Source organism: Prosopis cineraria, unplaced genomic scaffold (genome assembly GCF_029017545.1).
Source record: "Prosopis cineraria cultivar Desert tree isolate PC_DT_omini unplaced genomic scaffold, ASM2901754v1 PC14, whole genome shotgun sequence".
Lineage (NCBI taxonomy): Eukaryota > Viridiplantae > Streptophyta > Magnoliopsida > Fabales > Fabaceae > Prosopis > Prosopis cineraria.
The window spans coordinates 29,769,918-29,792,245 of NW_026555345.1; the positions used below are offsets into that span (position 1 = coordinate 29,769,918).

The window sequence follows — 22,328 nt, forward strand, 5'->3', positions numbered from 1 at the left end:
AGGATAAGAGTTGGTCCTAAAGACCGTATTTAAATAAGGATTCAAGTTTTAAAAATTAATTTTTTTAAAATAATTGGATTTAAGGGCATGATCTTGATGAGCCCTATAAAAGAAAAGCTTAAGTCCAGGTAGCCTTTCAAATTTAGTTATATTATTTTTAATTTTTTTCTTAATGGAACACGCATTTGAAGTCAGTAAAGACCTATTTGCCTAAATTTATGATCCTATGTGCATTATATTATTATTAATTTTAATTTATTCTAAAATTAATTTAATATAATTTATTAAATATCAGTATATAATTTAAATTTTTTGATATTTTTTATTTTTTATAATTATTATGTTTGTATATTTATAAAAATGAATTATTATTAGACTTCTAAATGTATTTTGTTTAATTTTTAAAATATTATGAGAGTTTTGATTTTTTTAAAATTTTAGAATATTTTAACTAATTTGTAGTACTTAATTTTACTTTAATTTTTTTAATTTTTTCAAAACAAGAATTACGGGTTCAATCCTAAGCCCTTCTAAATAAGGATCGGACCTAAAAAAAGTGATAAAAAATAAAAAATTAGGCCTAAGTGCTTAGGCCCTAATGGGTTTAAATTTTGTTACATGATTTATCATATATATTTAAATATAATTTATTTAATAACTTATTATTATGCTATAAATAAATACTTTAATAATTATAATATATTATTTTAATTATTTAGATATTAATAATAACTATAATAATTTAAATTATATATTTAATTATTTTTTATAACATATTACATGCCTAATTATTGTTATTTAAAAATAAAAAAATTTAAAAAATAATTTTGATATATAAAATACTTATATTATAAAAATTATAATATAATGCATAGTGATAATAAAATATTTTTTTTATTTTAATGTTAAAGTTTCTATCAAAAATAATTTTTTAAAATTATAATATAAATAAGTATTATATAAAATATAAATTTTTTTATTGATAAATAAAAAGAATGTTAAATAAATAAATATATTTAAATTATATATTTATTGATATATATAAGGACAGTTAAATATTATATATTTAATTTATTAATTAAAAACTAAAGGTCTCCTTTCACTCAACCACCAATAAGATTAGAAGTAAAGGCTTATGAATGTGCGAGGTTGTGGGTTCGAATTTGGTTAAGACGCATTTAAAGTTAATATATGATATGGAGATAATGTGGCAGGAATGTGGAGGTGACATGGCAAGAGGTGATCATGAGGTGGCAGTGACATGGCAATGAGGTGGCACTGTTGCCCATTTAGCAATGTGGCAATGATGCTTTTTTATAGAATTTTTATTTGCAATAAATTAGTAATGGAATGCATTCATTGTAGAATTAGAATAACTTATTTTTATTTAGTGTCAGCAAATTATCATCACTAATTTTGATGTTAATTAGTGATGAAATTTCAATTTTGTCACTATTTTCATTGCTAATGAGTAACGAAATTTGAAATTCTATCATTAATGAATTAGTGATGATGTTTTTACCGACGGACTTATTCTGTTACTAACTCATCTATTAACAGAATTTGTATTGATTTGTGACAGAATTTTTCATTATTAATGTATTTTTTTTTTTCAAGTGTAATACGCTACACCAATAGACAGAAACTATTGCCCATTAATCACACCAATAGGTTATTGCTATTGCATATTTTAGTACCCTGAGCTACAAACAAGGATCGTTCCCTATTTATACCAACAGGTGAAAACCATTACCTATAACAACAACTTAAACTCATTGCGTATAGTCTCACTATATGCAATGATTTTATGATCCGCAGTTTAAAATACGAAAAAATTATTGCCTTAGATTATAGATAATGAGAGCAGGCTCCATGTCTAAAACCCATTACTTATGCCCATAAGCAATGGTTTTTCACCTTGTGACAATGGTTTTTGACGCCTGTTGCATGGCAAAAATGCTGTAGTGAAAGTTCCTGTCATTGCTTTAAAGGCAAAGTGATGATGTAGTATATATTAAGAAAACAGTGATGAAGCACTGTTGAAAAAAATTTATATTGATTAAGAATCCGTCATTGTTAAAGTTTAAATAAAAAAACTTAAATGAATTGTTATTAATTTAAAATAAATTATTGTTAAAATTTAAATGAATACTTATTAATAAAAAATTAAATATTTATTTAAATTTTAATAATAAATAATTTTAATTAATATAAATTTTCTTTAACAATCTTTAATTGATATTTTCCCTGTATATTATGACCTTCCCCAGAAAAGTGCAGATAACATCTGAGTGACTACAAGACAGAGGAGTGACTGAACATTGCTGTCAATACTGTGCATTTCTCCACTATTGCCCACAGTTGGCCAAGTACGTAGTCCTAATCCCTGTTCCAATATATTTATAAATTATTTTTAAGTAACTCAGCTCAGGCACACTAAAGTAGCTAAAACTTGTTAAAGGTCCCAAAATTATTCCATATTTCCATAATTAAGGAATCATATTAGAAAAAAATAGTAATTATATTTCTTCATAGATTTTATAAAATGATTTATAAATAGAAAGAGGGGGGGTTTTTTGTTATTTTTCTCATATTATGTTCTGTCTCAGATTTTGCACTATAGCGGTGATTCAATCAACAAATTATCCCTCTTTACGAGTCAAGATCACCAAACGCTGAAGACAAAACATATTTCTGTAAAGAATAAGATAGGCCTTTTTCAATGCCGTTTGGCAGATGCTCTTCATGGGGGGTTTGTATTAAAATCATCTATAAAGGAACTGGTTTAATTAGTTGGAAAAAACAAGGAAAAGAAAAGAAGTAGTTTAAATCATATAAATGATCTGGTCTAATTTAATTTCCAACAAATTCCAAATCTTTTATATAAACTTGATGGTTGGAGGTTGACCAATTCAAAAAAAAAAAAAAAACTTGTTATATGGGGACGTGGAGAATAAATATATACAAGACAATCAGACATTTCACCTAAGAATTTCACTCTGGTCTTTCAAATTATGTTTATAGTAATAACTGAATGAAACATGTAGATGATATGTATGTGTGTATAAAAACATACAGAATAAGCTACGGTTAAAGTCCCATTCAAGTTTCCATGCATATATGACAGCTAAAACAGCTATTTGTATACTGCCAAAGAATCTTCATAGTGTAGTACTCCCTCCGTCCCAAATTATAGGGTGTTTTTAAATAAGTTTTTCCGTCTCAAAATATAAGACACTTTGAGTATATTAAGGTTTTATTAAATATACCAATTTTAAATTTACTCTTTCTCTCTTTATAATTAATTTATCTTCATTCTTTTTTCGATATATTAAATTATAAATATTTTTAAAAGTTTATATTTCTATTTTGAAAAGATAAGGTTATTATTAAGTATATTTAATAAGGTTTATTGATATGTGAAATTTTATCTAAATGTGTCTTATAATTTAAAATGGAGAGAGTATTATGTATCTATATTTTGAATAAATTTGATTGGAAATGAGCTAAACTTTTCGTATATCGATCGCAGCGTATAATAAATTTACATGTTAACATCCATCTTATCAGAAACGAAACAACATTTTTTATTTTTATTTTTTTAAAAAAGAACTACAACAACAACAACATACACACTCCATCTTAGTTTTCATACATATAACAAAAAAAACTACTTTGTTGAGGGTGCTTCAATGGACATCTGCGCGTTCTGTGTGGGAATCTCCAATGCAGTGTGATTGTGTCCTCTTGATTGTTCAGTGGTTTCAATTTCATTATGGCTTTGGTCCTTTTATTCTCTCTGTGTTTCCCCCACAGCACAGCGTAAAGACCAATCACTAGCAAAATCATCCCACCAATACTGCAACAGAAACCGTCCACTTGTTAGGAATATGAAACCCCAAAACCTGGAAACAAGGGGAGAACAACTAGGCAAAAAGAAATAAAATATAGCATATTTTAACTCAAAATCTCAAAACTTAAATTTATATATATCTTTTCAATTTATTATTCTCTTCATTGAAAAATATAAAGTATTTTTTTAAGGTAATATGCTAAAGTATATAAGGTATTTTTTTAAAGTAACATGCCAAAAATATAAGGCATCTTAAGTTTTTTAACATGCAATTAATGAATTTTTTTTTCAAAAATACACTTAATTGCAATTAATAACATTTTCTAATTAAGACACTCTGTTAAATAAGAATAAATATGAAATGAGTGTATAATTTTAAAGATTATTAACTAATGCATTAGGGTTATGATTTGGTTAAAAATGACTACTTATAAAATTAAATGGATGGATTATATATTACTTATTAGCTAGATCCAATTTTATCTGACATGATGATTAGATTTTTCATATCGACTTAAGCTCACGACTTAGCAACATGTTAATAGTATATATATATTTTCATCCTCATCCTTATCAAGAAGTACAATTAATGTGTGATTTAATATAATCATGCATGTTGCTATTTGTTAAATACAATAAGGATAATGAAATAAAATTGGATTACTCATCAAATTATTTATTGTGTTTCTTAATCCTTATACCAAAACCTCACAACACTTAATGTGGGATGGGGGGAGCAGACATCATTGTGTCTGACTGTCCGTCCTCTCTTTGTCATCACACTTTTTAGCAGAAGTGTATAAATAAAATCAGATCTTATATTATTTAAGTAAACTTTAATATATTTTATTTTGAAAGGAAATGAAAAAAAAAAAAAAAGAAAGAAAGAAAGTAATAAGAAAGAACAAGTGTTTGTTATGACGTACCTTCCCCAGAGAAGTGTTTCTCGCCAGACAAGCGTAGAGAAAATGGCAGTGATGATGAGAGAGAGAGGAGTGAACAATGCTGAGAATACTGCGCCTTTCTCCTCTATAGTGCACAGTTGCAGCCAATATGAAATCCCTGTCACAACCACACCCTGCAACCACAATACGTTAATGCTTGTGATTGATGATTCAGTGATATAATAATACTAACTTCATTCATTCATGAATCATTAACTGTGTGAACATGAAATCAAGATGAGTTGTTATTATAAACCTACACAGTAAACCACAGTAAGAAGGTTAATGTCCCATCCAAGCTTCCATGCTGAAGGATCCCTTTCCAATATTACACCCAAAACAGCTGTCTGCATACAGCAAAACAAGCACTGTAGAGCTGTGAGGCGAAGTTTTACTGTATATTTCTTCACAACAAATCCCTGAAACAGACATATTTAATTAATATATACGTAGGATATCTAATTCATTAAGCAACAAGCATGAGACTGATCATTATTAGTGTACCTGCAAAATAAGCCACAAAGCCAAAGTGAAGTTTGATGAGAACGTAAAAATAAACCCTTTAATTTGAGCTTCTTTAGAGTGAGATGCTGTTAATGACTCAGAATTGTTCTGCTCGTTGGATGGATGGCCATTCATGGAACCTATTGGAGGTCCTTTGACGAAAGCATATATTATTGCCCCTGAAAGGCTCAAAATAGTGCCCAGAATCTTGGCTTTCCCATCCATATGCTTCAAGGAGACGCTTTCCACTCTGTCCATTTTGTAAAAACCACACTTTTTTTTTTTAACTCAGATCAGATGAGAGAACTCACGCACGCGCACTACATTCGTACCTCAGTGCAACAGCCAAGATGAAAGTAACGCACGGGACGATATTTGAGAAGGCTGTGGCAAATGTTGCAGAGATATAGTTGAGTGCAGCACAGTAAAAGTTTGCAGATAGGGTTATCCTGAATGTAGAATTAAGCACGAGCACAACACACACGACGATTAGAAATATTTATTTATTTATGTCATTATTTTTGGGCTAGATCTTGGCTCTTTTTCCTTGCAGCGATAAAACTAAAATGGTATCGTAACAATTTTGTCCTCTGTTATCTTTTCAGCTAGATCTTTCAACAATTTTCATGGACTAAGATGAAAATTGTCAATGGTTAAGACCAGAAGACGGATTAATTTACGATCGACAATTGATTGTTAAGAGTGTCATACCCAACTAAGGAAACAAGGAAGATTTGGCACAGTAAGTTGAATGACAAGGGAGAATCCTGTTTACTGCAGATTGAAAAGACGAATAGATATATAATAAGCTTGGTTAGATGGTGGTGGTAAAAGGCTATGTTAATAGAGATACTGAAAATTAAAGAGCACAAAAAGGACGAGTGAAGAAATTAAAGAACCGGTCGAAAAATGCGAAGGGAGCCAAGACGAGGGAGGCAAGAGCTTGGCGGTAAATAACAAAGACAAAAGGGTTCAATCCCTTGGCAATGGCAGCTTTGGATAGCAAAGCCATGCCCGAGTAAATGACCTGATTGCTGATCATTGCAACATAAGCCCTATTTCTTGCCAAGAACCTCAGCGAGCTCCTCACCATTTTCATTTCTTTTATTTTAATTTCCTCGCTGCCTTTGCTCGCTCTCCATGAGATCTGCACAAGAAAAATATGTAGAAGGAGAAGGTGGGCCTCGTATGTACGTACGTAGGAGTAATTAAACGGTGCATGCTTGCTTGCTTGTACCTTTTGCATCATCCAGAACAGATCTAGCAAATTAATAAATAACAAATAATGTATTTGGTTTTGTGTTGGAAACAACCACGTTTGAAGTTGCACAGGAAAAAAAATGATTTTGAGCTATTTATGTTAAAACAGTGAATGGGGTTAACAGGATAATTTTAATTTGCAGCCAAATATCAATTAAAAATGATCATTTATTGCTATCTATTACGAAAATTGTTTTTAGATGTTAATCAAAATATATATTAATATAATTGATATGAATATCAATGTATTTATATAAAATATAAAATCTATAATAAATTTTCCTTATTTATAAGCTTAATTTGAATAGTTCCATTTTTCTAAACTTTATATGTACAAAGGCTTATCTTGTTTCTAATCTAGTAACATGCATCCTTTTACTTTTATTTTTATGTTCGTTTTCAATTCTTTTTTTTTCCTTGGCAAGGCTACATTGCATGATATCCTCCCAAGATTATCCTTAGTGTCTTCTTTCTTTTTCTAATCTTGAGACAACGTTTTTCTGGCGACATCGATCGTGTCTCCAAATGATGCCTCTTGAGAATTAATTACTTCTGTAGTGCTTAAGGATATAGGGTCCATCTAACCTAGGAAAAGGTGAATGCACCTTTCTTATGTTCAATATAATATAATGAACAAATGATTTCAGCGCCAATTCGTTGTACGTACAATGAACAGAGGATATAAGAAAACATGGACCCTTTGTACACCTCTAATCCTATTTATAAAATAAAAAATTAATTTTAACCATATTTATATGATACTTTAATATTTTTATATTTATTTTTATCTTTTTATTCTTATTAAATATTAAAAAAATTATTAAAAATAATTCTTTCTATTCTTATTAGATGGTAAAGATGAAAACTTATTAAATATTAAAAAATATATTAAAAGTAATTTATAAATAAACCTAAAAGAATATATATAAACTTTTATATATAACTTTGTGAAATTTCATTAAGAATATTCTTTCTGGTTCTATTTGCATGTAACTTATTAGAAAGAATTTATGGTGCTTTTCATAAGTCATTTATACAAAAAGGATCATTTATTGTTTTCTTCCAATTTGACCCCATCATAATTTTCAATAAATAGAGTCATGAAGAGTATTCTTTCTGGTCCAAAAAATAAGAATCCTTTAATAATAATATGAATAACAATAAATGTTGATTCTCATATATATATATATATATATGCACGTTTTTTTCTTTTTTACCCTTAATTTATAAATTTATAGACACAAAAATCCAAGTTAATACATACAAGGGGTAAAAGGGAGAAAATACTTATATATATATATATATATATATATATGTAGATTAGATCGAAGGGAGTAAGAAGTTACTATATGAAAAAGAAAATGTTTTTAAAGATAAGGATAAAATAGAAAATTTATTTCTTTTTTAGACATCATCAATAATTTAAGTAGATCTCATTATTAATTTTAATGAAATAGGAAAAATAATTTATAAATAAAATTAGAGGGAGTAATATCTTACATGCTTAAAAGTGTTTTAATTATAAGGGTGTTATCTTGTTTTTTCTTTTGAAAAAGAATTTAAAATATGTACTCCATGTGGACCATAATGTCAGATATTAATAACTAATTCATGATTCTGAAAAAATATTAATTAGTTGAAACTTTAAGTTGAAAAAATAGTTATAAAAATTACTCAATATCTTATAATATTTTGTATCAACTATCATACAAGACTTTTAGATGATGTAAAAAAGGAAAGTTTTTCAATAAATTATTATAGTGATGATTGATGATGACTCTTTGAAAATAAAATAACGTACGTGTCAGAAGAATACACAATCCAACCAAAAAAATACCTCAATTCTATACTCTTTTTATATTATTTATAAGCTATTTTCAATTTTTTTATTAAAATGAAGAAAAATTTTAAAATTCATTAACTTTATTTAAAATTTTGATAATAATTTTTTTAAATTTACTTTTATTAAATATATATTATCTTTTAATAATATACTCTTTCTCACTAACAATATTTAATTGAGAGTAAAAAGAAAAATTATGATAAAAAATTAATGATGTAACTAATTTAAAAAATTTAAAGTTCACTGAATCATTGCCTGAGGGTGATTAAATTATTATGATTTTAAGAAGCTTGGAAAACACTCATTGGAATGGTAAAGCAAATGAAGCTGGTTGTGTAAAGTTACACTACATATGTGGAATTCACGATTCTTTCATTTTGTTTCGAAATGAATAATCAATCAATATATATATATATATATATATATGTAAAATTTATACAAAAACCTATTATTCATAATTAAGTTGTAAATTGTATGGTTCAACTGAAACTCGATTCAAAGCATATATATGCCTCTTATTTTAGTTTTCAAAAACTCAAAATTTAGATTTCATGTAATAATATATATACCGAGAAACATGTCTCATTATATTGTTAGTTTGTTACAAATCGAGAAGACTCTATTTTCAAAATTATTTGACGTAGTTATATATATTTTTTTAATTTTATACATTCCTTTTATTTTAGAATATTTTTTAAATAACTGTTGAATAATTTAACTTTGATATGTAATAATCACGGTTTAATCATTTGGAAAATCAGCAATAGTTCAAATTAGAGTGCATAAAAGATTTTGAAGCATAAATAATTTTTTTTGTAATTAATTAATGCAGCTTACAATAAATTTACAAGTTAACATCCGTCTTATCAGTAGCTACACAACATAAAAGTATCTAGATTAAATGATAATTTGAACCATAAACTCTAAGCCCTATAATAATTTAATTTCTAAATTTGTTTTTATTTATAACAATGTGACTCTTATCGTCAATTTAAAATTAGCACCGTTATTTCAAGCGTGAGCCCGGCGTGGACTCTCTCTCTCTGTCTCTGCGGGTCTCACCCTCATCCTTTTCCTCCCTCCTCCCTCTCTCCCTCTCCAATAACCCGAACAAGGCAGCAACAGCGTGAAGCCACAATGGTTCGACGATGAGAAACAAAGCTTGATTTTTAGAATCTGCATGACGTTGAAAGCACCGGCACTGACGTGGCCGGAGGTGGGCTCATACAAAAGCAGCACGGTAGGGTCGTGGAAGAGGCTGAGGCCGAAGGAGACCCGTCTTCGCTCGCCACCAGAATACCTATCGGCGAGTCTGGTGTGAGCCAAGTGACTGAGGCCAAGCTCGGCGAGAAGAAAGGAGGTGTCAAAGGGCTTGGGCTGGAGGAGGCTGGGGTCGAAGGCGAAGGTCTTGGCGACGGTGAGGAGGGGAGGTAACCGTCGTGTTGTGGGATTTGTACGTATAAGAAGTTGGATTCTCCGGACCATTACTATGATTCCACTCGATCTTGCTGATCACCTGTCTTTCACCATTCCTGCTGCCTCACAAGAACCAGAAGTACCCACAAATTCAATCATAGGCATGATAGGTGGGTTTTTCTCAAAGAGAGTTAGAGAAGACTTTGGAGATTCGAGTTCATCACCACTGTTCGTGCTTTGATCAGTGGATTTTAACCACCCACCTTTGTTCCGAGGCTTGAGAACTGGATGAGCAGAAGTGGAAGCAGAGGATGAAGAGGTAAATGGTAGTGATGAACGTACTTGGATCCTTGGCCAACCTTGCTTCAGTTTGCGATGGCCGCGACATTATCGGTGCTTGTTCGGGTTATTGGGTAGAGACAGGGGAGGAGGGAGGGAGAGTCCAAGCTGACGCAACGAGAGAGAAAGTCCATGCGGGGCCCACACTTAAAGCAACAGCGTTGATTCCAAATTCACAGTAGATGGGATTGCCACAAGTGCAATTATTAAGTTAAAATGCATCATTTAGAATTTAATAGACTTATAATTTATTAATTTTTGATTCAAATTGTCATTAAACCCAAATATTTAAGAATACATGCACAAATTTTTGTGGGTACAGAATACATACACACATTTTGATAAATAATAAAATAGGTAGAGTTCTAATCATCATGTTAACGTTAACATGTTCATTATATTCTTAGGACAAGAGACATGATCAATCCAGGTACGACAAAAAGACAAATTGATGTGGATTCTTTTTGTAAGATATCAAACCGGTTCAGGTCTGCGAAGAGCACTCCGATGTGGTGTCCTGATCTTTTGGTGTTTGTGTGTTTTCATGGTTTTGGCCTTTTTCTGTTTCTCTTTTCTTTCCCCACAGCACGCCGTAAAGTCCAATCACCACCAAAATAGATCCACCCACACTGCCATCATACACTCGACAAATTAACCATCAACCTTGAAGCAACGGACTTGACATTGTTTTTCTTATCAAGTACTTGAAATTTCATCCAACTCAACATCGCATTCACATCAAAATTGAAGAGAACTTGCTTTATTTTTTTTTAAATCTTCATGTATCATAATTTTATTGAAGAGAACTTGGTAATAAACAAAAAAAAATGCTAAATAATGTTAAATTATCCAAGGTATAACTGGAATGAAGTCAATATGAGAAGATGTTATCAGCACAAGACTAAAGAGCCCATCCTAAAAAATTTTGCATCTTAGGTGGGAAAGTTTCTCATGCTTATAAACCACATTTCATTTTGTGAGATTTTTTGATATGGGATTCATGACAAAAGCTAACTCCCGAATAAATTATATTAGATTTAATAATGAATATATAATAAAATAAAATAAAATAATTATATAGAATATATATGGACCTTCCCCAGTGAAGTGCTTCTCTCCAGAAAAGTGCAGAGAAGATGGCAGTGACGATCAGAGAAAGAGGAGTGAACATTGCAGTGAACACTGCACCTTTCTCCTCTACAGTGCACACTTGGAGCCAATACGTAATTCCCGTCACAATCACACCCTGCAATAATGACAGTGGATTAATTTTTAAATATGTGATAATTAATAATTGAAATGTTGATGTTCTACATTCATCAATAATCTTGGCATTAGAGGAGTGTTGGAGAAGCCTGTGGATTTTAATTTGTTACATCTTACTCCACTGTACATACTCAGCAAATCATAAAAAACTCAGTTCGGATTAACGCTAATCCTAAACAGAGCAAATCCAGTTTCTAATAATGAGTTGATATATCTCAAGTTGATATCAATTTATTACTAGGTCCCTCATAATAAGAATGCTATTAAATAGCATAAATTGAAGCAAAATCTATTAATTATTTGTACAGAAATTAAACGCATGCATGCATTTAACGTTTTTCACGTTTTGCAGTACACAGCTGATCAGACAGCACAAAAGTAACTAGTGTGAACAGCTATTTCCTTCAATACTATTTATAAATTAATTCTATTAATCTCATAATATTAATACAATAAAAGTACATGAAATAAAAATAAGTGAAATTTTAAATATAGCTCTCAAGTAAAAAATAAAAATTAAACAAATAATATGATATTATTTTTCTATCTTTCTCTCACTTTTCTGGGGTAATTTAGAGATTTTAATTTGAAACAAAATTATCCTACTAACCAGTGACTTATAAAAGGGATTAGATTATGCTTTTAGAAGGTAATTAATATACAGAACTAGAGGAATATGCTATAAATGACCAAGTAGGTCCACAATGATCTAGGCAACTGTACATTAGCCGAGAAACACATTTCTGTAGATAGAAGAGAAAATGTTATATATAAAATCTTATAGATGGAGTAGTCTAAATAAATTCCAATATACTCCAATCCTCAAGAATTATTGAGTTATTATTATTTTTTTATCAATCTTACTCGCTATGTTAGCTAAAGATATGAAATGAAATATTAAAACTGTTCATGCTGAGCTATTCTTGGACCTCTGGTTAACATTCATATGCATCACCCTCAACATATAGAAAGTCTTAGCAGGGTCATGGCATAAAAACATACACAATAAGCCACAGAAAGAAGATGAATGTCCCATCCAAGCTTCCACGCTGAAGGATTCCTTTCCACTGCGACAGCCAAAACAACTGTCTGTATGCAGCTAAAGAAGCATTGTAGTGTAGTGAGGCGAAATTTTGCAGGGTATTCCTTTACAATAAATCCCTGAAACAAGTTTGTGCACAAGTTCACTTGGAAGGATTATATTATCCATCATATGTTCTTAAGATATTGAGAATAGACTGTAAAGGAACACTATTTTTATGTAATACATATGCATGTAACTTTAATATGAGACAAAATGTCAAATTAAATTTTACTTGAGCACTTTATATATGGATTTAACGAGACTAACATACCTGCAAAATAAGCCATAGAGACCAAGCACTGTTTGCTGAGAGCATCATGATAACTCCTTTAATTTGATCTCCTTTAGAGTGAACTGCTGTTATTATTGAATTCGAATTATTCTGCTGATTTGATGGATGCCACTTCATGAAACCTATTGAAGGTCCTTTGACCAAAGCAAATGTTATTGCCCCTGAAAGGCTCAAAATAGAGCCCAAAATCTTGGCTATCCCATGCATATTCTTCACGGAAATGCTTTCCACCCTAACATTTTAAACCATAAAACACTTCTATACTTAAGGAAAAAAGTAGAAATACACACACTCCGCACATATTACTGAATAAATCTCCGGTCATTTACCCGATTGTAACAGCCATGATGAAAGTAATGGCAGGGATGGTGTTTGTGGTTGCTGCAGCAAATGTTGCAGACGTATAGTTGATTGCAACACAGTAAAGATTTGAACTTAATGTTAACCTGATTATTTAAGCAAGCACAGACATAGGACAATTAGAGTATATATTCATGTCATTATTTTAGGGTGCAAGAAAAAAATTTTAATCTGCATATTTCTCTATTTTCACTTGCAGTGAGAAAAGAGACTCCTCTACTCATTAGATCTTTCAACAAGCGATATATTGTTTTCATATCATTTGCCTTTAATTAACAAAGGGAAAAAATAATTTTCAAGGATTAAGACTTTTTTGATTAATTTTCAATGATTAAGACCAAACAGAATTGATAATTCAGAAAAAAGTATTTTCATACCCAACTAGGGAAACAAGAAAGATTTTGCTTAGCAAGTTGTAAGACAACAGAGCACCTTGTTTACTGCAGGCAGATATAAGAGATAAACAAGCTTGTTAGTTCAGGATAGGTAAGATGCATGATTTGTCAATGGAGATACCAAAAATACAAAAAGCTACAGTGAAGAACCGGTCGAAGAATGCGAATGGAGACAGCGCAAACGAGGCGAAAGCTTGCCGGTAAACAACAAACACGTAAGGGTTCATTCCCTTGGCAATTGCAGCTTTGGACAACACAGCCATGCCTGCATACACGAATTGAGTGAAGATCATTGCAGCATAAGCCCTATTCTTGGCCACACAGTTGACTGAACTCTTCATTTCTTTTTGTTTTTGCCTTGCTGCCTTAGGTAACTCTCTATGAGCTCTACACAAGAAAAACGTGGTTTTATATAGATATTTTAATATTGAGACTTATCATCTTATTATTGGCTCTAACTCTTTGCCCTTTTCCTAGCCTAATTTTGTGTGATAATTCTTTTTATGCCTCGAGCATCAAAAGTGGCAGAAAATGTATAGGCCCGCACGATACAAAAAGATATATCATGAGGCATTAGTGTCATTTCAATAGAAGGACATAGCAGGATCAATTGGTGCAAGCTTATATTTGTACCTTTGTATGGAACAGATGCAGCAAATTAGGAAAAGTAGAAGAGGACAAAATTTGATGTTGATTTATTTGTTCCCACAACTAGAGGAATCGATAGGCAACTTTTGTATGTAGGCCCCGAAAATTAATTAGGAAAGATCACTGATTAGCTATTGATCGGACCAGCAGAGAAAACTGTTATGAAGTATCTATCTTTAATCTAGCATTCAATATTCACTACTATAAAATATACATTTTATATCTCCAATTTATATTACTTTTAATAAAAATAATATAAAAAATAAAGACGGTAATAATTTTATAAATAAGTATTGAATATATAAAACTATCAATATCGTTTTTTTAAAAAGGTGACGTGGATAAGTTATCCACATCACTTTTTTTAAAAAAAGGACCATGGACTATAAAAAATAAATTATTTTAAATTATTAATTTTTGACTATTTTTCATGTCATATTTTTTTAAAAAGTGACATGGTGAGTTATCCACGTCGCTTTTAAAAGAAAAGGAACGTAGATTGTAAAAAATAAATTATTTTAATTATTAATTTTTGAACATTTTTAATGTCACTTTTTTTAAAAAGTAAAGTGGATTTTAGTTAGCTTTTTAAAATTAGATAGAGCTCCTCCCTCACTCCATCATTTTGTATTATGAAACCTAACTTCTCTCCTTTTTTCCCTTCAAAGGCAGCACGTCTCTCTTCTTTCTCTATTGCAGATCTCTCTCTTGGCCACACAACAACTCTCTCCTCTCCTTCCCATTACATCGAGACCCACAGCATCAAGATCTATGACCAACATATTGAATAGAGATTAAGACTAGCATTCAACAGTACACATTTGACAAACAACTCTTTCTTGTCCTGGTCTCCTCTTTCTCCTATTCAATGGATAGCTTCGAGACTCACGGTCGAGATCCACGGCTTCTCCTCCTCTCTCCCTTGAGCAAGCAATATTTGGTTAGTGCCACTTTCACCCACAAACTCTTTTTCTTTATAGATATTTCTAACTCTTACTTGAACCTTCTCTATTATCTTTGGTTGTTTCATCAACTTTGGTATGGTTTTATTTTTTTTTATTTTGATTTTAGATTTGTGAAATTTATAGCTAGCTGGAATAATGAAATAAAAATAAAAAAAATATTTTAATATTTGTTTTAGGAGAAACCACGTCCCTCATAAAAATGACATGGATAAGTCAACTTTTTTTGTTGCTCGAATCTATGTCTCTCGCAATAGAGACGTAAAATGTCCAAAAAAAGTAACGTGAAAAGCTTTTTTTATAGTAGTAATTTTTGGGTTTTTGCCAAGTTCCACAAAACACAACATCTTCTAATAGTATTACTTCCTCCATAAAAAAAAAAGTACTTTTAAGGGGTTGGATATTTAAAAATATAAGATATTTTTGATATTTTAAGATATAACTAATGTATTTTTTTTTCAAAGGTGACCTATAATAAATAAATTACTTTATATTTATTTTAAAGTGAAACACTCTAATAAATAAAAGTAAATATAGAAATATGATGTTAATTAAAAATAATTAATTATTTTATTGAGAGATAAAATTTAGTTAAAAATATCTTATATTATTTAATAAAAATATTTTATATTTTGTACTGTATTATATATTATCTTGAATCTTGAATATATATACAAATACATACATATATATACGTATATATAAGACAGTACAAAAGTGATGAATTATTCCAATCAGGTGTCTCTAGGGGTATTGAATTGTAGAATGATGCCTCTCGAGATAATTCGTAGGTGCCTCTGAAAACATTATTGTGTTCCACTGTTCCTAGAGCGGTATGAAGCCTTTTTATTTTTAGTTTTTAACTTTTTGTGGGGCCAAAAGGGCAGTCTAGAAAATGAAGTCTGAATCATCTTCGTATCTATAAATAAATAATTCATTCTAGAGGCCACGATAGTTTGATGAGAAAATCACATTTAATAACTTTTATTGCTCTGCAAAATTAAATAATTTTGATCTTGTTTTGAATGATCAAAAAATATAAATGTAAATAAATTTTATTATGAAAAGATAAAACTATCTCTCATATACATATGTATTTGCTATGATGCATTATTGTTAATATAAAAATGAGATTATTATTTTTTAAATATGAACTTATTTACTAGATCACAATACTTTTTCTATATCATTAAGATAATATTTTGGAGTTGTTAATGAATAAATTTGTTGTTATTAATATAAAAATAAATTTATTCACCAAATCATAATATTTATTTTTCTTCACTTTAAGTTAATTTTATGAAGTTGTTAATGGAAAAATTAATTGTCATTAAAATGAAAATGTTAAAATATACATTTAATCCTTCAACTTTACATAACATTTCATTTTAGTTTCTTAACTTATTTATAAAGTGTCTTTTTTTTATTTAATCCTAATATTATTAATTTTATTCTAACAAATTTTTACATTGAACTTATAAATATTAACAAAACATTCTTAAATATTGATATATTAAATTTAATTTTTTTAGATAACAATGATTGACACAAAAAATGATCATTTGAAGCTAATGATATGAGAGTTAAAGAATTAAAAAGATACTTTACAAAATTAAAGGATCAAATTAAAACTTTATATAAAGTTAGAGAGTTAAAAGTATATTTTAGCCAAATAAAAATGAGATTTTTTTTTCTCAGAGATTTGTTAAAAGAGAGATAGAGAGAGTGTGTGTGAGGGGTGGTTTGATTTAATTTTTACAATAAATTTTAATTACATTTAAATTAAAAATATTTGATCCTGCGTAGCCATAAATATTATTTAGTAGTCCTTGATTGCCACTTTACCTAGTTTCATTCCGATTTGCTTTAAATCTCTTGCCACAATTTACTATGCATGTCTCATGTGAACCATACAGATGAGTATTGCTTAATTATAACATTTTATTTTTTATCTTAAATGAATTATAATATAAAATACTATTTTCATGTCAAATTTTAAGATATTTTTAAATAAAATTTTACATATCAATAAATCTCATTAAATACACTTTACAATCTTATATTTCTAAAATAAATATGTAAACTTTTAAAAGTACCTATAATTTTAATGTATTGAAAAGATAAGAAATGAAAATTAATTATAAAGAAATAAATAATAATATTAAAATTGATGTATTTAATAAAATATTAATTTATTTAAAATATTTTATATTTTGAGATGAAATTTTTTTTAAAAGTGTCATATCACCGACAAACTCTCCCTCCCCTTCCAGAATTTTCTCCACTAACCTGGACAATGAAGAAGGAAGCGGAGGAGGTGAAGAGAAATAAGATAAATCCAGAAAATTATAGATTTAATATTTAATTACCTTTGGCGGTGAAAGAAGAATCAAGAAGCATGAAGAATGGATGGCATGAACGACTTAGCACACATAAAAATGGGCGGATTGGGATGATCGGTGTTCGCGGAAGAGAGCAAGTGTGATGAGAGAAAGAGTGAGTGTGTAACGTGAGAGAGGTATGTGTGCGTGTAGAATCCAGCTCTGTCCGAATAGAGAGGGTGACGTAGGGAAAGAGAGTGAGAGTAAGGAGAAAAGAGGAGTTTGGTGCCAATTCTAGTGTGTATTTGAAATAAAAATCATTTTCAGTTGAGTCCCTCTCTTCTTCCATCACCAAATCCCAACAGGTAGGAGTATAAAAATAAAATAATGCAATATAAACTTTTGAAATTTTAATCTTGTCCAGATGAAAGATACACAAGAGACAAGACATTTTACACTACATCTAAAACTTACGTGGTTTATACAATAAACTTTTTTTCTATATCGCTGTATTAATAGTGAGATCGAAGGATATTCATGTAAGAAAACTTGGTATATGGGTGGGTTGATGTATTTATGTATGGTTTCTTGCTTCATCTAATAAAACTCATCAACATATAAGATATATATATTCAAGTGGTTGGTTCAATAAGGTATAAATGCACTTCTTATTACCGAAAGCATCTCTCATGTCGTACAATGAATAAAATGACATCTCGAAAGGTCGATTCAGGTGATATGACCCATGTCTCATTAGAATGTGAATTCAAATTCTACTATTAACATAAAAAATAACTTCATATTGATGATCGGTGTAAGGATTTTATAAAAACAAGCAGCCTTTGCCATAGTAAATCTTTAAACCTCACTCATCTAGACCTTCACCCTTTTGCGACTATGATCAAGGGTGAAAATATCTCTTAAAACAAAGCCCACACAATCATTGCATATGAAGCAACATGCTACATGTATAATCATCCTCACCGCACTAGAGCCAATAAATGGACAGGCTTGACTCATGGACTTGACCCTTTCAGACTCAAGTCTAAAAGCTAATTACTTTAAAATTCATCAATTTTTTAAGCCAGTTTAAGTTAGCCTAAAAACCTTTTTTTATTTGTTTTTATTTTTTTTAATTTTTTAAAATTTTCAAAATTTAATTTTTACATTATAATATTATTACATATTTGTTCTTTAAAATACGAATTATAATATTTTAAAAAATAAAAATAAATAATGTAAATCTTAATTTTAAAATACTAACACATATTCTAAAGTCTAAATTTAATCTATAAATTTAAAATATTTCATTGCCTAGGGTCATAAACAAAGCGGACTCAAACGGCAAGCCTAAGCTCCTTTTTTTCAAGGCTTAAATAAGTTGGGTTTAAAAATCTTTTTATATAAAAATATCTCAATTTTCAAAACTCAAGTCCTTAAAAAATGAGTTTAAATAGGTATAGCCTAATAAGCTTGATCCATATTTCTGATTTTATTATTTATAACATTATTTCTTAACCAAAATAACAAAATAATAGGCAATTTATCAAAGTGGATAAAACCTGTTAACAGAAATTATGTTTTAGGGATCGCGAATATGCAATGGTTTCAGTGAATTATAAATATCCCCATTATTGAAGAGTATAAAAGTTATTTTTGCAGAAGCATATATACTTTGTGCGCATGCATGTAAAAAAGGAGTACAATTTAGAAAGGGCGAGGACAATAGGAGTGATATTTCCCACCAAATTCAGCACGACCATGAATAGCTAGACCACTATAGGATAGTTCCGTATAACTTTATCACTTTTTCAATGGACTATCTTGCGGAGTGGTTCACGCACACACATCTCCAGTTAATGATCTCTCTTAATTTGATTTTTTGGACGTTAATACACACACATATGCTGGGACTGAGTTGAGAAATCCCCATCAATTATATTTGGGGTTAGGGATCTCTAATGTGTCCTTCTCTAATGACTCTTGTAATGTCCTAACTTTTCAATTTTATTTTTTATTTTTCTTTGAATCATTGGCTTCTACATAAAACAAGAGACATTTGGATATCTTGATGTTCCAAAATGGTAAACATTTATATATTTTTTTAATTTTTTAAAGAAAAATATCACAAATACACCCTTTTATTTTTTAAAAATCATAAAAAATATAAATCTTCATCATTTTGGGACATCAAGATATCTAAATGTCTCTTATTTTATGTAAAAGCCAATGATCAAAAAAAAAATAAAAAATGAAATTGAAAAGTTGAGACATTACAAGAGGTATTAGAAAAGGGCACATTAAAAACTCCTAACCCTTATATTTGATGCTTCTAGAAAAGAAAAGAGAGGCGGTGCTATGAATTCTTTCAGTATTTGTGTTGAGATCATACTTACTGTACGAACATAAAACTGTGCTAATTATATTTAGCTGTCTGATTCGTTATTCTTCTAAGTAAAATATTCTGTATTGTTACAGCTGTATAGTATACGTGTCAATATGCTATTGCATTCCTTGTGACCATCTGTTATTATTATATAAAGGATCAATGAGAGCCGGCCACTGTATTCTGAGGCTTGGCATTATTCATCTGTCCCTTTTCCTTTATTCCATTCTCTTACGATTATGAAGTATTAGTACTTTCACATTACGAGTTATAATTGTGATATAGTAATCATTGCAAACAAGTTGACGCACTTGTTGGCCGTGTTGTACCCTGATCTGCAGAAAACACGCTTTCCAAAAATATCCTTGATCTTCACGGTCCGATCCTGTTTGTGAGTGTGTGATTCAAGTCTCTAAAATACTGGCCCACCGAAAGGTTATTTTGTGCGCATAGATCAAAAATTTCAGTGAGAAGGAAATGGACAAATATATTTCTCATCTTTAATTTTAAAAGATCTACTGAGAAGAGGAAGAAGGTTTATCTTCTGATGATGATCGAAAGCTAGGGACGCCCACTGAGGCTTCTGCCCATCTCTCTGATGACTTGGACTTTGCACATACACAGTAGCCTCGTTTGCTATAAGAAACTACGTGCTTGAAAAAACCCACGCATAAGTGTTGTAGTTTTCATTTCAAAATCTGCACATATTCAAACCATCAACAAGTAACTTACCAGGTAGCAGCTAGATTAAAGAAAGTTTCAGAAATCAAATCAGACTCGTGACATAAACATAAATGTATATGATCAGCTCATGAACGTCAACATGTGAGCAACTTGACCCACCGAAGTGAATGGAGTTATATGATTTATATAGAGACTGTTAATGTTAAAAGCGGAAAAACAACATTCATGAATACCACTAGTGGAATATTTGTGCTGTATGAATATGATGCTCATGTTGCCATCTATATATAATTTATGGGTCCACGCAGCACTTAAATTAAAACACATGAAAATATCAAGGGATTCAGCTCATTCAATCAAAACGAGGACTATTATTTGTTTTGGATGATTTGAATCTTCAATACAAGTTTCTTTTTAATCCAAGTTTGGTTACTTGTGCAGTTGATCAGGTATAAATAGAGACCTACCTGGTGGTGAGAGGGTTGGCAAAATTACTATGTTAGATATGTAAATTTTGAGAGCGTAAATGCAAGTTTCTTTTTTGACCAAGTTTGGTTACTTGTGCAGTTGATCAGGTATATATACAGACCTACTTGTTGGTGAGAGGGTTGGCAAAAATTACATGTTAGATAAGTAAATTTTGAAAGAACATATAGAGAATCGTTTTTATGAACCAAGTTTGTTAGACTTGATAGAGAATGAACATTGGGCAGGCTGATTCTCCACGCCCCTCCAACAGGCTGCAGAACTTTGCCGCTGGAAGATTGGCGCTAAGTTTCAAGTCACGTTAACTGATTTCTTTTTTTCCTTTGTTCTTTTTTTGGCAGTGTTTAACTGTAGCCTTGCTCAAAAACACTTAGGCAGGCCTTAAATGTTGAATCGTTTATGAGTTAATGCAGTCCAAGAAGCTAGCCCAGTGGATATCGGCAACAAGCTTAATTGGGCCCAAATTTGATTGAGTTTGACGGCGAATTAACCATATTCACTCCGACGTAGCCCGTTTAACTCACTAAGTCCAAATTCTGATTGGCCGGGCTTCAAACCAGGCTGAGCCCAGCCCAACTATATATATACATCCTATCTTTTTTTGGGTGGGGAAAGAAGAGCTTGATAGTGCGTGCTGCTTGTTCTTTTTCCCCCGCTATAGGCCTGCAGGGCCTACCTACTGCTTAAGTCTCATCGCCGTAAAAAGACAATATGAGCAGGGAAAAAAATAAAAAAAAATATTATAAAAGATTTTGTATGGAGAAATTTCGATTAAAAACTCCTATATCATAGTTAATAAAAAGGAGAACCTTGAAAGTTTAAAATTTCAGTGCAACTCAAACGTATTGTAATAAAGTTAAAATGCTAAGAAAAATGACAAATTAACCCTCTTCAAAAAACATATTTGAATGATGCAAATATAAATTGTTTGTTTTCCTACTATTTATTATTTGTTGTTATTTTCAATTAATAATCAACTTTTTCCCTTACATTCAAACATTTGTAATGGATAAATAATAGATAGTAAAATAATGTATAACTTAATGTAGGATAATAAATAACATGTAAAAAATGAACAACTAATAGTAGCATGATAACAACACTTGAAATAAAATCAACTAAAACTAATAGATAAATAACGAATAGCAGGGCAATAAAACAACTTAATGGAGAGTAATGAATAACAATATGTAGGAAAATGAACAACTTATGTTAACATGATGACAACATTTAGAAAAAAATTAATTGAAAATAATGGACAAACAATAGATAGTATGTCAATGTA

The 22,328-nt window shown here is 30.1% G+C and overlaps 2 protein-coding genes across 2 annotated transcripts; both read right to left on the reverse strand.

Moving 5' to 3' along the window:
- Window positions 1–1,367: 1,367 nt before the first annotated feature.
- On the reverse strand, window positions 1,368–9,889 carry LOC129292472 (WAT1-related protein At1g43650-like). Its single transcript, XM_054930024.1, has 10 exons — window positions 9,467–9,889; window positions 6,201–6,448; window positions 6,013–6,075; window positions 5,634–5,750; window positions 5,302–5,551; window positions 5,058–5,216; window positions 4,780–4,931; window positions 3,675–3,859; window positions 1,734–1,753; window positions 1,368–1,535 (listed from the first exon to the last, which is right to left on the reverse strand). Exons 1-10 carry the CDS (start codon window positions 9,887–9,889, stop codon window positions 1,368–1,370), a joined length of 1,785 nt encoding a protein of 594 aa, XP_054785999.1.
- A 754-nt stretch (window positions 9,890–10,643) lies between these two features.
- LOC129292473 (WAT1-related protein At1g43650-like) lies at window positions 10,644–13,897 on the reverse strand. The gene is made up of 7 exons (XM_054930025.1): window positions 13,707–13,897; window positions 13,539–13,601; window positions 13,131–13,247; window positions 12,781–13,033; window positions 12,428–12,586; window positions 11,254–11,405; window positions 10,644–10,788 (listed from the first exon to the last, which is right to left on the reverse strand). Exons 1-7 carry the CDS (start codon window positions 13,895–13,897, stop codon window positions 10,644–10,646), a joined length of 1,080 nt encoding a protein of 359 aa, XP_054786000.1.
- Window positions 13,898–22,328: the final 8,431 nt, after the last annotated feature.